The sequence below is a fragment of the Trichophyton verrucosum genome, assembly GCF_000151505.1.
Source record: "Trichophyton verrucosum HKI 0517 chromosome Unknown contig00065_1.f1.exp, whole genome shotgun sequence".
Lineage (NCBI taxonomy): Eukaryota > Fungi > Ascomycota > Eurotiomycetes > Onygenales > Arthrodermataceae > Trichophyton > Trichophyton verrucosum.
Window position 1 is genome coordinate 1 of NW_003315595.1, and position 14572 is coordinate 14572.

General features: G+C 41.2%; 7 protein-coding genes across 7 annotated transcripts; 4 read left to right on the forward strand and 3 right to left on the reverse strand.

The window, feature by feature from the left end:
- Window positions 1-2351: 2351 nt before the first annotated feature.
- On the reverse strand, window positions 2352-2717 carry TRV_00665 (uncharacterized protein; the record flags this gene model as incomplete). Its single annotated transcript, XM_003025094.1, has 1 exon — window positions 2352-2717. One exon carries the CDS (start codon window positions 2715-2717, stop codon window positions 2352-2354), a length of 366 nt encoding a protein of 121 aa, XP_003025140.1.
- A 1983-nt stretch (window positions 2718-4700) lies between these two features.
- Window positions 4701-5655, forward strand: TRV_00666 (uncharacterized protein; the record flags this gene model as incomplete). The annotated part of the gene is made up of 3 exons (XM_003025095.1): window positions 4701-4987; window positions 5050-5297; window positions 5372-5655. The coding sequence occupies 3 exons, from the start codon at window positions 4701-4703 to the stop codon at window positions 5653-5655; spliced, it is 819 nt and encodes a 272-aa protein (XP_003025141.1).
- Window positions 5656-6150: 495 nt separating this feature from the next.
- Window positions 6151-6960, forward strand: TRV_00667 (uncharacterized protein; the record flags this gene model as incomplete). The annotated part of the gene is made up of 1 exon (XM_003025096.1): window positions 6151-6960. The coding sequence occupies one exon, from the start codon at window positions 6151-6153 to the stop codon at window positions 6958-6960; it is 810 nt and encodes a 269-aa protein (XP_003025142.1).
- A 1278-nt stretch (window positions 6961-8238) lies between these two features.
- Window positions 8239-8715, forward strand: TRV_00668 (uncharacterized protein; the record flags this gene model as incomplete). The annotated part of the gene is made up of 1 exon (XM_003025097.1): window positions 8239-8715. One exon carries the CDS (start codon window positions 8239-8241, stop codon window positions 8713-8715), a length of 477 nt encoding a protein of 158 aa, XP_003025143.1.
- Window positions 8716-9364: 649 nt separating this feature from the next.
- TRV_00669 (uncharacterized protein) lies at window positions 9365-10266 on the reverse strand (the record flags this gene model as incomplete). Its single annotated transcript, XM_003025098.1, has 2 exons — window positions 9365-9815; window positions 9875-10266. 2 exons carry the CDS (start codon window positions 10264-10266, stop codon window positions 9365-9367), a joined length of 843 nt encoding a protein of 280 aa, XP_003025144.1.
- Window positions 10267-12933: 2667 nt separating this feature from the next.
- TRV_00670 (uncharacterized protein) lies at window positions 12934-13508 on the forward strand (the record flags this gene model as incomplete). Its single annotated transcript, XM_003025099.1, has 2 exons — window positions 12934-13004; window positions 13058-13508. 2 exons carry the CDS (start codon window positions 12934-12936, stop codon window positions 13506-13508), a joined length of 522 nt encoding a protein of 173 aa, XP_003025145.1.
- A 180-nt stretch (window positions 13509-13688) lies between these two features.
- On the reverse strand, window positions 13689-14525 carry TRV_00671 (uncharacterized protein; the record flags this gene model as incomplete). The annotated part of the gene is made up of 1 exon (XM_003025100.1): window positions 13689-14525. The coding sequence occupies one exon, from the start codon at window positions 14523-14525 to the stop codon at window positions 13689-13691; it is 837 nt and encodes a 278-aa protein (XP_003025146.1).
- Window positions 14526-14572: the final 47 nt, after the last annotated feature.

Here is a 14572-nt window from a genome sequence, read left to right on the forward strand (position 1 = left end):
ATTTTATTAAATTTAGAAGCTAGAAAAGAATTAGTTATAGCTACTCCTAATAAATTAAATTAGAATATAGAAATACTATTTTTAAAAATATTTTAATTTTAATTTTTTAATTTTTCATTAATTTAAATCCAAATTTATTTATTTAAAATATTATATATTAAAAAGTACTTAACTATATTTATTTTATTTTTTTAAAGTTAAATACTTTTTCTCTACTTTTATTCACTTTATTAATTTAATATTATACTTTAGTTAATCTATAATTTAATTATTTTATTTACTTTTAAAGGTCTTCTTACTTTAATTATCTTCTAATTAATATATTTATTTTAATTATTATTTAAATTATCTACTTTATTATTATTTTTTTACTATAATTTATTAGTCCCCTTAATTTAGTAGCTAGAATTAGATTTTTTAAATATTAATAAATATATTTTATAATTTTCTAGCTAATAATTATATTATTTATATGGAGAAAATATTAATAATTATGAAATTTTATAATATTATAAATAAATTTTTTATTAATAATTACTTTATTGAGAGCTATAATTAATTTTCTATAAAATATTAAAAATTTTAATTAGTTTTAACTCTCTAAATGAAATCTCTATATATTTAATCTAGAAATTTAAATAATAAAATATATACTAATATATTAATTAAAATAACTAATTTATATATAATTTTTATTAATATAATAATTATAATTTTATTGAAATTTATTAAATATCAAATTTTTATTATTCAACTTAAAATTTATTACTACTTATTATTTAATTTAGCTTTTAAAATATAAAGCTTTATTAAGTTCAATATTTATTATATTATATTTAGTAACCTATACTAAAAAAATATTCATCTACTTTAAATATTTTATCTAATTTTTATTAATAATTAGATTATTAGTCTCTATAAATATAAAAATTACCAGTCTCTTATTATTAATTTATTCCAACTAAGCTACTTATTAGAAGTTTAAGTAGCTACTATCTCTAAAATAATATCTAAATTTAAACCTAGTATACTAGTATAAATATTTATTTCATTTTTTAATAGATAAATATATAATTAAAACTTTATTTTATAATCAAAAATTTAAATACTTCTATTATATTAATATTTTTATAATACTAATTAAAAGATTATATATTAAAAATACTAAATCTAAATTATTACTTATTATTCCTCTCTTCTCTACTTTTAATAATAATATAATAATAGAATAAATTTTAAAAAAAATTATTAAAATTTTTATTAGTAAAAAAGCTTACTCTAATTTTTTAAAATTAAGTTTAGACTTAATATTATAAACCTCTAAAGTAATTTCTTTTTTTATTAAAAAATTTAAAAATTAGAATATTTCCTCTATATAGTTTAAAAATATGATAATAGATTTAAATTTATTAGAAAATTCTTCTAATTTAGATTTAGATAATTTAAATAATTTTTTAGAGGATAATAATAATAATATTATAATTATTATTTTAATTAATTTATATACTAATAAATTATTTTATTCAAATAATAATATAAAAAATGAAAATAAAAATTATATTATAAAAAAATTTAGATATATAAATTAAATAATATAACTTAAAAATAAATATTTAGAGTAATAAAATTATCTACTTTTAGATAAAATTTATACTAGAAATTAAATACTAAAAAAGAGTTTAATTATTAAGTATCTAATATTAATTACTAGATATTTAATAAAGAGTTTTTTTAAAGTAAGAGAAACTTATATATAAAAAAGAAAAAAAATATTCAAAAAAAGTATTTTTTAAATTAATACTAATATAAAAAATCTATACTTATAAAATATTATATCAATAATAGTATAATTATATATTAATATTTTTAATGTTTATATTATTAATATATAATATTTTATTATAATAATTAAGTAATTATAAAATATTTCTATTACTACTAACTATAAAGTACTAATTTTATATTTATAATTATTAAATCTAATAAAATAAAATTTTAAACTTTTAATTATTTAATATTATAAGTATCTTTATATATAATTAAGTATTTACTACTAGATATTATTTACTAATTAGATAACTAATATCTAGTAATGAGTATAGCTTACTGCTTAAACTTTCTTGTAATAGTATATATATACTTTATATTTAACTCGAACTATATGAAAAGACATAAACTCTACAGCAAAACGGCTATTCAATAGGCTAGCTATTTATTTGCGTAGTAGCAGAAAAGTTAACACAGGAGGCCAATCCCCGTTGGTTGAAGTTATCTTACCAAGGTACAAGCAACATGAAAGGCAGTAGTACACAACCCGGTCACTGATATTGACATCGAAGAACTTGGACAGTTCAGAGGTTCCTCCTGCCCATTTCAATCAGATCCTCGACCACACGACGTCCTTCGTTATCTTGTTCACTTTCTAGAACATTTTTGTTTATTTGTGTTGTTGCAAGATTCCCATGTGGGTTTTTCCGCAGCCAATTTTTGAGCCCCTCACTTTTCGCTTGAGTGTTGACTTGAAGGTACACATTGTAATAACCAGGTTTGCCCGTGATCTCTTCTCCCATATCAAGTCGACATTGGTACTCAGCATCTTTCTTGCTGGTCCTGGTTGGCAGGATGCGACCGCCAGGGGTGATCTCTTTGAATAGCTTCTTGAGTTGTTTCGAATCTCCGAGGATCTTTTCGCCAAATTTCTTCAAAGCACTCGCCATGTTTACTCGTCAGGATGATTAAGGTTGAACTTGAAGCTAAAAAGCCTTGTTTCTGTTGCTCTTGGGGTTTTGGTCAATTCTCGTTGTGGTCACAAGGCTTATCGATTAATAAATTTGATTTAACGAGATGGGCGGAAAGGGTTGCGTTTGCGGGAGAATGATGTTTTCTTCCTGTTTTTATATGTTGGCTCATTTAACCCCGCCGCCTAAACATGGAGTTCGGCATTCAAGGGCCAGCTGCTGCAGGGCTAACATTTCATGCAAAGCAAACGCATTTTTGCTTGTTCCATTTTTATTGGCTGAAATTGTTAATCCTGCCATGCTGCATGTGTGAGGGGCTGTCTGGGCACCCTCATGTCAACGAGAAAAGGCTATGCTGCCAATAGGTGTTTAGGTAATTAAGATTCTAAGCCTCTAAATTTCTTATGAAGATGGGCTACTCCGTACTCTCTCTGGAATAACTATGTAGATAGTTATACGATACATCGCTATCGCCGACTCCAACTCCTTATAGCTAGTCAACTGCAGAAATACCTGCATCAATAAGCTGCTGTAGTAGCTGGCGTGTCGTTGTCATAATGGATCGAATTTCCCTCCGATCATAGGCAATAGGAAGGCCGGTTGCAAGGAGAGAGTTGCTCTTCGCAATTGCAGTAAATATCTTGGTTAGCATTTACTCCGATGGTATCTTGTGTGGCGAACGCTATCGGAAGGGCACGGCAAACAGCAGGCTGAATCCATACTTCCCTGACACAACAGCGAAGGATAAGCGGAATTAGTATGGATGCTCGGGGACGCTCCTGAAGCTGGTAAGTCTCCAGATAGGTAATCGGAACCAATTAGGGGGTCTTCCCTTTTTGGCCCTGCAGTTTGACGGAACTTTTCTCCCCGCTCATTTCCAGTACTCCTTCATAAGGTACCTTGCTGGGCTGAGAATAGCCAAGTGTAGTCTCTTCTAGAGTTGACGGAGCTTGCTGCTGTGCGTACGCGGTCACAAATCGGGCAATCTTTTGTATCCATCTCCTGTCCCGACGCATCCAATGAGCATCTTCCAGTAGAGGCCCGGGAATTTCGGATAGTCAACTCCTCTTCTAGAAAGGGATAGCTATATGGTCTTCTCGGTGTATTCTGAGAGAAAGCCTTCCCCTCTCATAGAGGGCACATCATCTCGTGCAATATATAGTATCAGCTATATGAAGTTGTAACTTTTCTGGCACCTCACCCTCAAATTAGGGGCTAAAGGATCGATAAGCCACACTTTCATGGTTGTGTACTCCGTATTGCCGCAAGAACTGCTTTCGAAAGCAGTAGAAATCGTCAATATCCCGCTTATCAGGGTCTGGAAGCTGATCACTTGTCTGCGACTAGCGAAGTACTGTGCGCGGGAGGATAATGATGGTTTGTGGTAAGCTTACGGCACTTGATATTGACGAAGATGGAGAACTCTAAAAGTAGCATTCCACATGCTACATTATGTCCTTATATACTTAACTGTAGCTGTGAATCGCGGGAGTCGTCACTTTGAGGCTTCACCAGTTATTATTGAAGTTATTGAAGTGACAGTGAAGATTGGGTTGAGAGCCGCAAACTCTAATTTAATTAGAGAGGCAATCACGTGTCCGTTAGATATCATTACATAATCATATGCGGATAATCTAATATCCGTGTATCAGTCACCTGACTACCTAGGTAGAGCTTGGACCCGTTGGCCTACCAACTGATAGGAAGCAAGCAGAAAAGGCACGACCGAAAGCTCAGGGCTGCAAACATCAAGAGAACAAATTGGTGCATCCTCTAAAGAATCAACGGCAATATAGAGTGACTGATAGGACGTGGGAAGCGCGATTGTCCACGATATATCAACCATCATGTCTGCCGTGTCCCCGATATCGTTGCAAAGCTCACGACCGTAAGTTGTCTTACTGGAAGCTACCGCCAACATAGGTAGCATTTTAAGGGCCAAATGCAGTATCTGCGCGGACCATGCCATTTCTGATATTTACTGACATATACTTCAGGCCTATCATACCCGAATCATTCTCCGCAAACCAACCAAAGACAATCAGACTATATCCTCTATCAAACTACACATTCGGCACGAAGGAGACGCAACCTGAGGAGGACCCCTCAGTTCTCGCACGCCTAAAGCGTTTAGAAGAACACTACGAGCAGTATGGAATGCGCCGTACTTGTGAGGGCGTACTAGTATGTCACGAACATAACCATCCACATGTTCTCATGCTACAAATTGCAAATGCTTTCTTCAAATTGTAAGCATGTAACCCGAGTCACGGCGTCCTACGATTGAGCCTGCTGACAGCTTTCATAATAGACCTGGAGACTACCTACAACATTCAGATGACGAGATCGAAGGGTTCAAGGCGAGATTAAACGAAAGACTTGCGCCAGTTGGTTCACAATTCACTGGCGAAGGCGTCAATGAAGATTGGGAAGTCGGTGACACCCTGGCACAATGGTGGCGGCCAAACTTCGAGACATTTATGTACCCCTTCCTACCGGGGCATGTTACTCGACCGAAGGAGTGTAAAAAGCTATATTTCCTCCAGCTTCCCAAAAAGAGTATGTTACATCCCATTTTGAGCGCATGGATTTAAGGATTTATAATAAGATCATAACACTGACATTATCTATAGAGGTTCTCTCGGTCCCCAAGAACATGAAATTACTTGCAGTACCCCTCTTTGAATTATACGACAACACTGCACGTTACGGGCCCCAGCTTTCAGCAATCCCTCATCTATTATCTCGGTATAACTTTGAGTTTGTTGATGAGAACGATAATGTTGTGGCTGTTACTCCTGGCCACCAGGCTAGCAATGGAGTCCATCCAAAGAGCAAAGTATTGGCAGGCGGAGAAGACACAGCAAATGGACAGGACATCGGGATGGATGAATTCGCTCCAGGCGACCAGGAGTAATTTTGTTATTTTTTTGTTTATTTAGTTCCATTTGCTGGTAGATCTCTAGCCTGGGCCGCTCATGCGCTTGTTTCGTCTCTGTTTCTTCAATTGCTGGTATTGACGGTTTCTTCTTATTATTATGGGATGGCTCGAATATGGAGAAATCAACGGTTAAGTTAAAATTATCAAATTATTAGCGAAGGCTACCATCCTCGCATCTCCTTGATTTCCGTTCATGTCAGTCAAGTATAACCCAATATATATTCTATTTGGAGTGTTTAGTTAGTAATTTCGGTGTTACTGGCATATAAATTAAGCATGCGCTAAGCCGAGGCTGAAGAGGCATTTATTTCTTGGTGACGTCGTTCCTGATTCCGCAACCACTAACAACACTACACTTTGTATAATGCAATGACAACGCCATCTATCATATACTCTGCTGTCTGTAGCTCTATGGGACTTACTCTTAAATCACCAACTTAGACTGATACCCACTGAACTCGGGCACGCAGCATGCTTCTTATCGGCTTAACCGGCTCGATAGCCACCGGCAAATCGACAGTTTCGTCCCTCCTCTCCTCTCCCCCCTACAACATCCCCATAATCGATGCAGATGTGCTGGCCCGAAAAGTTGTCGAGCCTGGGACTGCCGGATATCGTGCTATAGTCGACTACTTTGAACCTACAACTCCTGATCTGCTACTCCCCGAGGAACAACCCGGTAAAGGGCGGCCCTTAAACAGACCAGTTCTTGGCAGACGAGTATTTGGCGACTCTCCAGAGCGAAAAAAGGACCGATCAGTCCTTAATGGAATTGTGCATCCTGCTGTAAGATGGGAGATGTATCGAGCCTTGCTTTGGTACTACATACATGGACATTGGGCTGTCGTTTTGGACGTTCCTCTTCTTTTCGAGAGTGGATTGGATGCTCTTTGTGGGACTGTTATTGTTGTTGGAGTCAAAGACCCAGCTGTTCAAATGCAGAGACTGCGTGCCAGGGATCCTCATCTTAGTGCTGAAGATGCAGAGAATCGTGTGAGGAGCCAAGGAGACGTACAGGGAAAGGTTGAGAGGGCAGAGTTCAGAGGGACGGAGAATGCAAGAGGTGTTATTGTCTGGAATGATGGAGATAAGTCGGAGTTGGAAGTCGAGGTTAGGCGAGCAATCACGCATATCAGTTCCACAAGCCCACAGTGGTGGGCATGGGTGTTACTACTAGTTCCTCCGTTAGGGGTTGGGGTAGCTGCATGGAACCTGGCCAGAAATTATAGGGAGAAGGCAAGGTGGGAAGAGAAGCAGCGGAGCGACAAGGCAAAACTGTAATGGAAACAGGAAGGTCTATATAATATCTCGGTCATATGTAATATATAGCGCAGTTTGTGGCAGTAGTAACAACTGGGTATCATTAAAATAGCAGAACATTTATGATGCCAAACAAATCCATGGTGTTACCAACACCGAAAACACGCTCAAAATAGATCTGGTTTGCCAGAAAATTCATATATTTTCCCAAGGGAAAAGGAAGAAGCTTATTGCCGATTCTTCCAATTCTTCCCTTTATTTGACGCATTCCCGCTGATGCCTCCTGACGATATTCGGCCCATTTTAACGGCACGACTAAGATTGACTTTCTTTGCGCTACTTCCAGCATTTGAATCTGTTTTAGGTGTTTCTGACGGTTCAGGAGTCTAAGGAAGTCTGTGTGAGCCGCTAACTGCAAATTTTGACCAAGGAAATAAAACATATGGAGCACTCACCTCTGTTTGGCGTTTTTTCTTGAAACCCCCATAGCTCTTCCTCCCTGTATATGTAGTTTCAATGCTATCGTTTTCTTCGTCTTTTATTTTGCCTATTGAATTTCGGGGCGCTGCAGACTTTAAAGCCCCAGGAGGGTATTCTAATACCCACTGGGTTTCCCCTGCATCCGCAGCTTGTCGTGCTATAGCCTCTGATCTTTTACTATCCTCGGCTCGAATTGCAGCTGATATCGCTTCTATATCAGAGCTGTTCGATTGTACTATGGAAGGTTCGGAGGGTGAACCTTCAACAAGTTTTCGTCGCTTTGAGCTTGGGGAAGATATATCTTCGGCGCGCTTGCGGCCGGAGGGGGATCCCGAGGGTGATTGAGCTGGGGTTGAGTTATTACTAGCTCCGGAAGCGGCTGCTCGTTGCATAAACTAATTTAGAATGTTAAAATCATTTCTGGAAGAAGTTATAGAACAGTAACGGACCTTCATTGTGAGCAGCCTCGAGGACATGCCCTTTGGCTGCGACATGGTTGCAGATTCTATAGTTAGTAACAGTCGCCTAGTGCGGATATATCAATTGGATATTCCTAAAGAGCCCTTGAACACTATTGAAGCGTATAATTATTATTTCTTGGAGCAGCGTCCTTTCTTTCTCTTCGCCGATTCTATTTATTTGAGATCTTGATGCCGAAGCGCGATAAATAAAATTTAATATTCCGCCAAGCGCCGTCGCTTGCGCGCTTAGTTAGTTAGTTAAAGCGGCAACAACCAAACCACCTCTCATATCGAAACAAATCAAATCCACCCATCTTCAACAACTGCGAGGCCAACTTATTGCATCCGGACCGCCAGAATGTTGTCGTCTACACGATCACGGCTGTGCCTTTTTGCGGCGCAGTCGTCCCGCTATGTTCAGCGAGCCACATACACCTCGACGGTCCCTCGTTTGAGCGAAAACACTATTCCCACCAATAACCCAAACCCCCAGAAGCCGGTTACGAGCATATCCGAGACCAATGCCAGAGAGCCCGCATCAATGCAAGAGACAGTTGAGCATGCGCAGAAGCAGCTTTCCATGCAGGCCCCAAACCGAGCAACTACTTGGGCGAAGAACCAGCAAGAGCGGTCCAAGGCCATGGCTGGTCCACGATTCGAGCAGACAATCATTGATTTCCAGGTCAGTCAATTGATTATGGGCGTTTTCCGGGGATGTATATGGAATAATGAAGAGATCCTGTGTCAATTGGGTACTCTACATGTTCTTTTGATGAATTGTGGACTAATTGGTGATAAAACATACAGCCTCAACCTTATGCCGCCATCGATCTAATCCACAAACAGCCCGTACGATGGACAAAGGAGAGAGTCGTATCGTGTGACGGCGGTGGTGGCCCACTCGGCCATCCCAGGATTTTCATCAACACCGACAAACCCCAGATCTGCCCTTGCGAATACTGCGGCCTTCCCTTCGTGAGTGACGCATCCGAATATTCAAGGCTATGTCTATTTAATTACGTTTAACTGACACGTATAACTATATAGGCAAACGAACACCACCGTGCAGTCCTCGAGGCTCAGCCAAGAACCTCATACCCACTTGAGGCTACTGGGGATGCCGCTGAGATCAACGAAACACAACGTATTACTCCATCTGGCTTTGAGCAACGATAGGTTTAATTCATAGTGTGACCATTTCATATTACTGTTTTACAAATCAAGTTTCTGTATTCATTATGTACATCTCACCAATGTATCTTTGGTTTCATTTAGATTATTCTTGTGAATACAAAGGTTAGAGCAACCTCAGCCTACACATACCCCAGAATGTCAAGTGTAGACACAAGACACAAGCATAAGTTGCCATGATTCAATATGTTCCTTTAATATGAAGCTAGTGGCCGGCATAGATGACAATCAATACGGTTACAACTGCGATTTAACCCAGTTAGGCTTTCTCTTTTCTCGGAATGCAGCAAGGCCTAGGAAGAACACCAGTTAGCGAAGGAATCAACAAATCGAGATGTACGGAAGCATTCTGCCTTACCCTCAGCCAGATTCTCGCCTTCATAAAGCTTTCTGTCATACTGGGCCCTGATGTTTCCAACGGCAACCTCCACGTTTCCTGTTTCCCAAGCTTCTCTAAGCCCAGCCTTGGTGATGATAAGAGCATCAGGGCTAAGTTGAGAAATCTCTCTAGCAAGCTCCAATGTCTCTTCGATCAACGACTCATGGGTCTTGGATATACGGTTGACGAACTGCCACGCTTTCCCTTCCTCGGGAGAGATTACTCGGCCTGTCATGGCAATTTCAGATGCAATCTGCAGTCCAACAATACGCATCAAACGTGCTAAGCCACCGGCAGCAGCATAGACGCCACGCTTTGCTTCAGGTAGAGAGAACCGAGCCTTTGGTGATGCGACAACCATGTCACTGATTAAAAACAGTTAGTATAGATCGGCTATCGGTAGAGTACGAGCAACTAAACCTACCAATTTAAGCAAATCTCGAAGCCGCCGCCGAAAGCAAACCCGTTAACTGCAGCAATGATAGGCTTTTTCCCTCTCCTCTGGCTAATACCTGCGAATCCTGACCTGGGATGGCCGGTCAAATAAGGCTCTGGGGGCGGGTTTATTGCATTTTGTTCAATTTCTATGAGATCTTGTCCGGCACAGAATGCCTTGTCACCTGCCCCAGTAATAATAGCAACTTGCATAGAGCCCTCATTTTCAAACCAAGTCCAAAGTTTCTCAAAGTCCCAGTGGCCCTGGAATGGGATGGAGTTCATATGTCTGGGGCGATTTATAGTTGCTAGTAGTACCCCTTGTTCTGGGTAGGAAAGGGTATAAAAGGGGGATTCTGGGGGACTGGAGGAGAACGACATGGCTAGAGGTATATTTCCCGCTACTTATGAGGCAAGTTGTTTATATAGAGATAGCCTGTGGAATATATCACCGTAAAATACTGAGCATAGATGCCTGGGTATGTTCTAGATGGAATGTTGCTTGTTGTCGTTCGTCTAGATAAGCAGCCAGCAAGGTCCGTGCTAGTTACTCTCGGCAATTCCTCGGCTCTTTTCAAGCAGGCCGAGGCTCGCTTATATAATCACCCCAGCACCAACGCCAAGCATCTCGCTCTTTTGCGACTTTTGTTCGTTTTCGCGACATCCAACGACACGATCATCGCAAGGAGTCGAAGAAGACGAGAACAAGCAGTCTATTCTGCACTTCCCTGTCAAGATGCAAGGTGACGGGAAGACTGGAGAGCTATCCTCAGCCAGGTAGCTGGGAAAAGTGGTTACTTCTCATGACGTCATACCATTCCTCTCGATATACAAACAATCCGGCCCTTCAGTGATACTATGTATCAGCTCTGCGAAAAAGATACACAATGTTATGGCCCTTTCGAGTACCCAGTACCATGCCGTACTCATCAGAAGACAAGTGGATGGCAAACCCTCCATACGGCCGCCGACCAGAGAACGGACCGTTTGGCGAAGTGCAGTGGAGAGCACGTTGTCAATGCCAGCGGGTTGAATATGAAATAAGTCGAAGAGAGCCATTGGACTCCAAATTTTGCCACTGTAATGGCTGCCAGACATTACACGGTTAGCATATTTAGCTACTGAAGTCTGTGTTTGTCGTTAGTCACTGCATTTCTAACAATTGCTCAAGGAGCGCCATTTCAATGGGCGGCCATTTTCCACAAGGACGATGTCCAGTTCGTGCGCGGTCATGATTCGCTGTATTTCTATAACAGCTCTACCATGGAACCAGTGCATAGCCTCCCGTGCAAGATCTCCTGCTCCAACTGCCATTCCTTGATTATGGACGAAGGGAGACATGTCCTGCTTCTTTACCCGGAGCTGATCAAACATGACACCGGGCCAGACCGCCAGAAGCTAAAGGAAATCTTCTATCCCAAGTATGAACCCAACTGATTGCGGATTGAAGGGTATCGTGATGCTGGCTGGACGCTGACTCCGGTCGTCCTAGGTCGCATATGTTCTACTCGCAGCGAGTAGTTGATATTCCCGACGGAAAGCCGAAGTGGACAGGAATCAACGGCTCGAGTGAGTTGATGGAAGGAGAGCCGTAGACGTGAAGCTTCTTTCTGTAGTTAATCCCGTAGCACTAAAAAAAAGCATCATCGCCGGCTTCTTCTCTTCGATGCTGATAACCAACTCTTCTCTCCTACCGATCGCATATATAACGCTCCCTCGGACTAATAATCATTTTGTCGACTCTATTTTTATGTATTTTTATTTGGTTATTTATAACTGGTAGTTTAGCTAGCCGCCGCCCCGCATTCATGACGTCGTGGTCGCAAACCACATCAAATCGAGCTTCGTGGCTTCACATCTTCCTCATCCTCATCTTCATCCTCGCTTTCTTCCCAGACCTCTTCATCACCGTTCCTTACTTCGTCTACCAACTGCTCTCCTCATCCTCACAGCCGCCCGCGCCTCCTCAACCACAGCTCCCGCCGTGCTCAACTATCTGCACACCTGCAATACCCACCATGTCTTGGTTCCAGAAAAGGATCACTCTCCCCAGCCGTTCGCGAGGGTCATATCTTGTCACAGACCATATAGTATCTCAGATCCCGGAGATTTCTTCATACAAGACCGGCATACTTCACCTCTTTGTCCAACACACAAGTTGTGCCTTGAGCCTGAACGAGAACTATGATTCAGACGTGCGAGAGGATATGAGTGATGCTTTGGATAGAATCGCACCTGAAGACCACAAGGGAGCTTTGTACCGCCACAGCGCAGAGGGGCCAGACGATATGCCGGTAGGGGAGTTTCTAATAGACTGCAGTGATTTGCAACGATAGAGCTAACCGCTTGTAATATTCTATTCCAGGCCCACGTCAAATCCTCTCTGATCGGTGCATCTGTCACAATTCCAATTACGAACGGGCGGCTGGCTACAGGAATGTGGCAGGGAATATGGTACCTGGAATTCCGCACCAGTAAGCATACCCGGAATGTTGTGGCTACGATCCAAGGAGAAAAGGCATGACTGGAAGGAGAGACACAACCCCAGCCCACTCTGTAGCCCCGAGCGTAGATAACAGGTAGTTCATTGGTTAGAAGGCTGCGTTGGGAGTTTGGACCGACAGATACCAGACAAAGATCCTGTAGCAAGCAGCACAAGAGACTCGAAAGTGATAATTATGACTCCTACTAAATATAAGCGCTTAGAATATGCTAGCTGCCTATAAAATAGGTCGTACCTGACTCCAATCACATTACATCACAGAACATCCATCCTTCCCCGCCCAACTCTAGCCATGTCCATAGCCTCATTTGACCCCCATTTGTATGGCTTTGAATTTATATTTGAATACATAGTTTGTATTCAAAAGGTTTCGGAGTTGACGGAATTTACCGCAACGTCTGCAATTAGATAACGCCAACAGCAACCAGGCAGTATTGAACTGTTATTATCAGCATCCTAAGGCTAAAACGCAAGTCACGTTAAGGATCAGAATCACTATCCATACAAGTCTCAGGTATTTCAAACCGCTCCGAGCAATAACCAAGATGGTTTCTCAAAAGAAACGACTCTACGTCGCGCTGTACCCCAGCGGAGTTACCAATAACGCAGAACGCAAGTGAGTGCAACTATCTATCATGTGGAGCATTAACTTATATAACTGTGTTACAGATACCACTGGGCCTTCCTGGTCGGACCCAAGGTCGAGGACGCCGAGGAGGTGCCCGGAATCCGCTATCACGTCAAGAACACTATGCTCAATGTATGGGAATATGAAGAAGTTAAACTGCGCAACGTAAAAAACACCATCAACTTGCTCGCTCGCATTATGATTGGCAAGATTGAAGACGAAGCAAGGCTGGTCAAGATCTTCCAGGAAGTTCCTCTTGTCCAGAATGATGAAAACTGGAGATGCCGTACTTGGGTTAAAAATGCTCTGGCCGCAATAGAAAATGATGGCAAGGCTGTTGGGACATCCATACTCGACTGGGAGAAGATTGAAGCAAAAGCGAGGGAGTACGTTGGTGAAAAGACTGCTGCTGGCCGATACAAAAATATAGATGACCTGAAGCTCCCAAAGCCAACTTGGGACATGATTGACAACAAGGAAAAGCTGCCATAGGATTTTTGATGGCTGTGGGTATACTATTATGTCCGAGATAACTTCTGGAAGAATGCCTATTAAATCTCGGCGCAGAGACCCGGATATAGGATAGATAGAGCAGTGGGATAAAAAGTCAACCAGAGGTGTGGGTGGGTGTTTCAAGCAATTAGTTATCTTTAACCACTACCTAAGCATCTGTCATATTTCTCCCCACCACCTCTGACGAGTCTTTTCCATCTTCAGCTGTTCTGGATAAGGATCAAGGAATTTGCCAATCAGGCCTTGCCATTGTGTGTTTGTGAGCATGACATTAAATGCAGCAGTATATTCCCAGTAGGGCGGGTACCAGCCAGCAAACTCCCAGTCAATAATACCAACCACTTTTCCTTCCCGAACGAGGATGTTTGATGGATTCAAGTCCCCATGAGTGAAAACAGGCTCTGGCCAGGGGCCATCTTGCATCTCCACCATTTCCTTGAGATCTTCCCATTCATCAGGCTCTATCTGCTTTGGCCGATCTTCAGGTGGCTCGAAGCCATCCCTGAGCCAATAATGGAAGTCATGGATGGTTTTGAAGGGTCCAAACCGTGGTTGGCAGCGCGCTATTCGAGAATCATATAATGATCCACCAGCAAAGCTATGAACTCCTGTGCCTGGAGGAGGCTTCAGTGCTCGTAATTCCTGTAATATATCCTTCAGCTGGGAAAATATCTCTGGCTGTATGTTGCTCGAGATACTCGGGCTTCGTATTCTCTCCATCACGATATATGCGCGACCCTTGTGGACAAACGCGCAGTGGACCTTGGGAACTGGAATAGAAGTGTTCTCAGCAACGAACTGCATGGTTGCTGCCTCCGTTAAATGAACCCATGCGCCTGTTTTGACGATCTTGTGTTTTGATATAGGGATGCAGTAGCCATCGCGCTTGAAGAACTTGGCCGTCGTCTTAAGCGCGAGAAGGGTGAGAAAACGCCGTATCCTCGTAGATTTTATCGCCAGCTCTTCTGAGCCTGTATGGTCCGTGCCGGTCAACATCTCTTCCTTTTCCTCTTCTCCATGAGACAAGGCCTAGCGGAGGTATC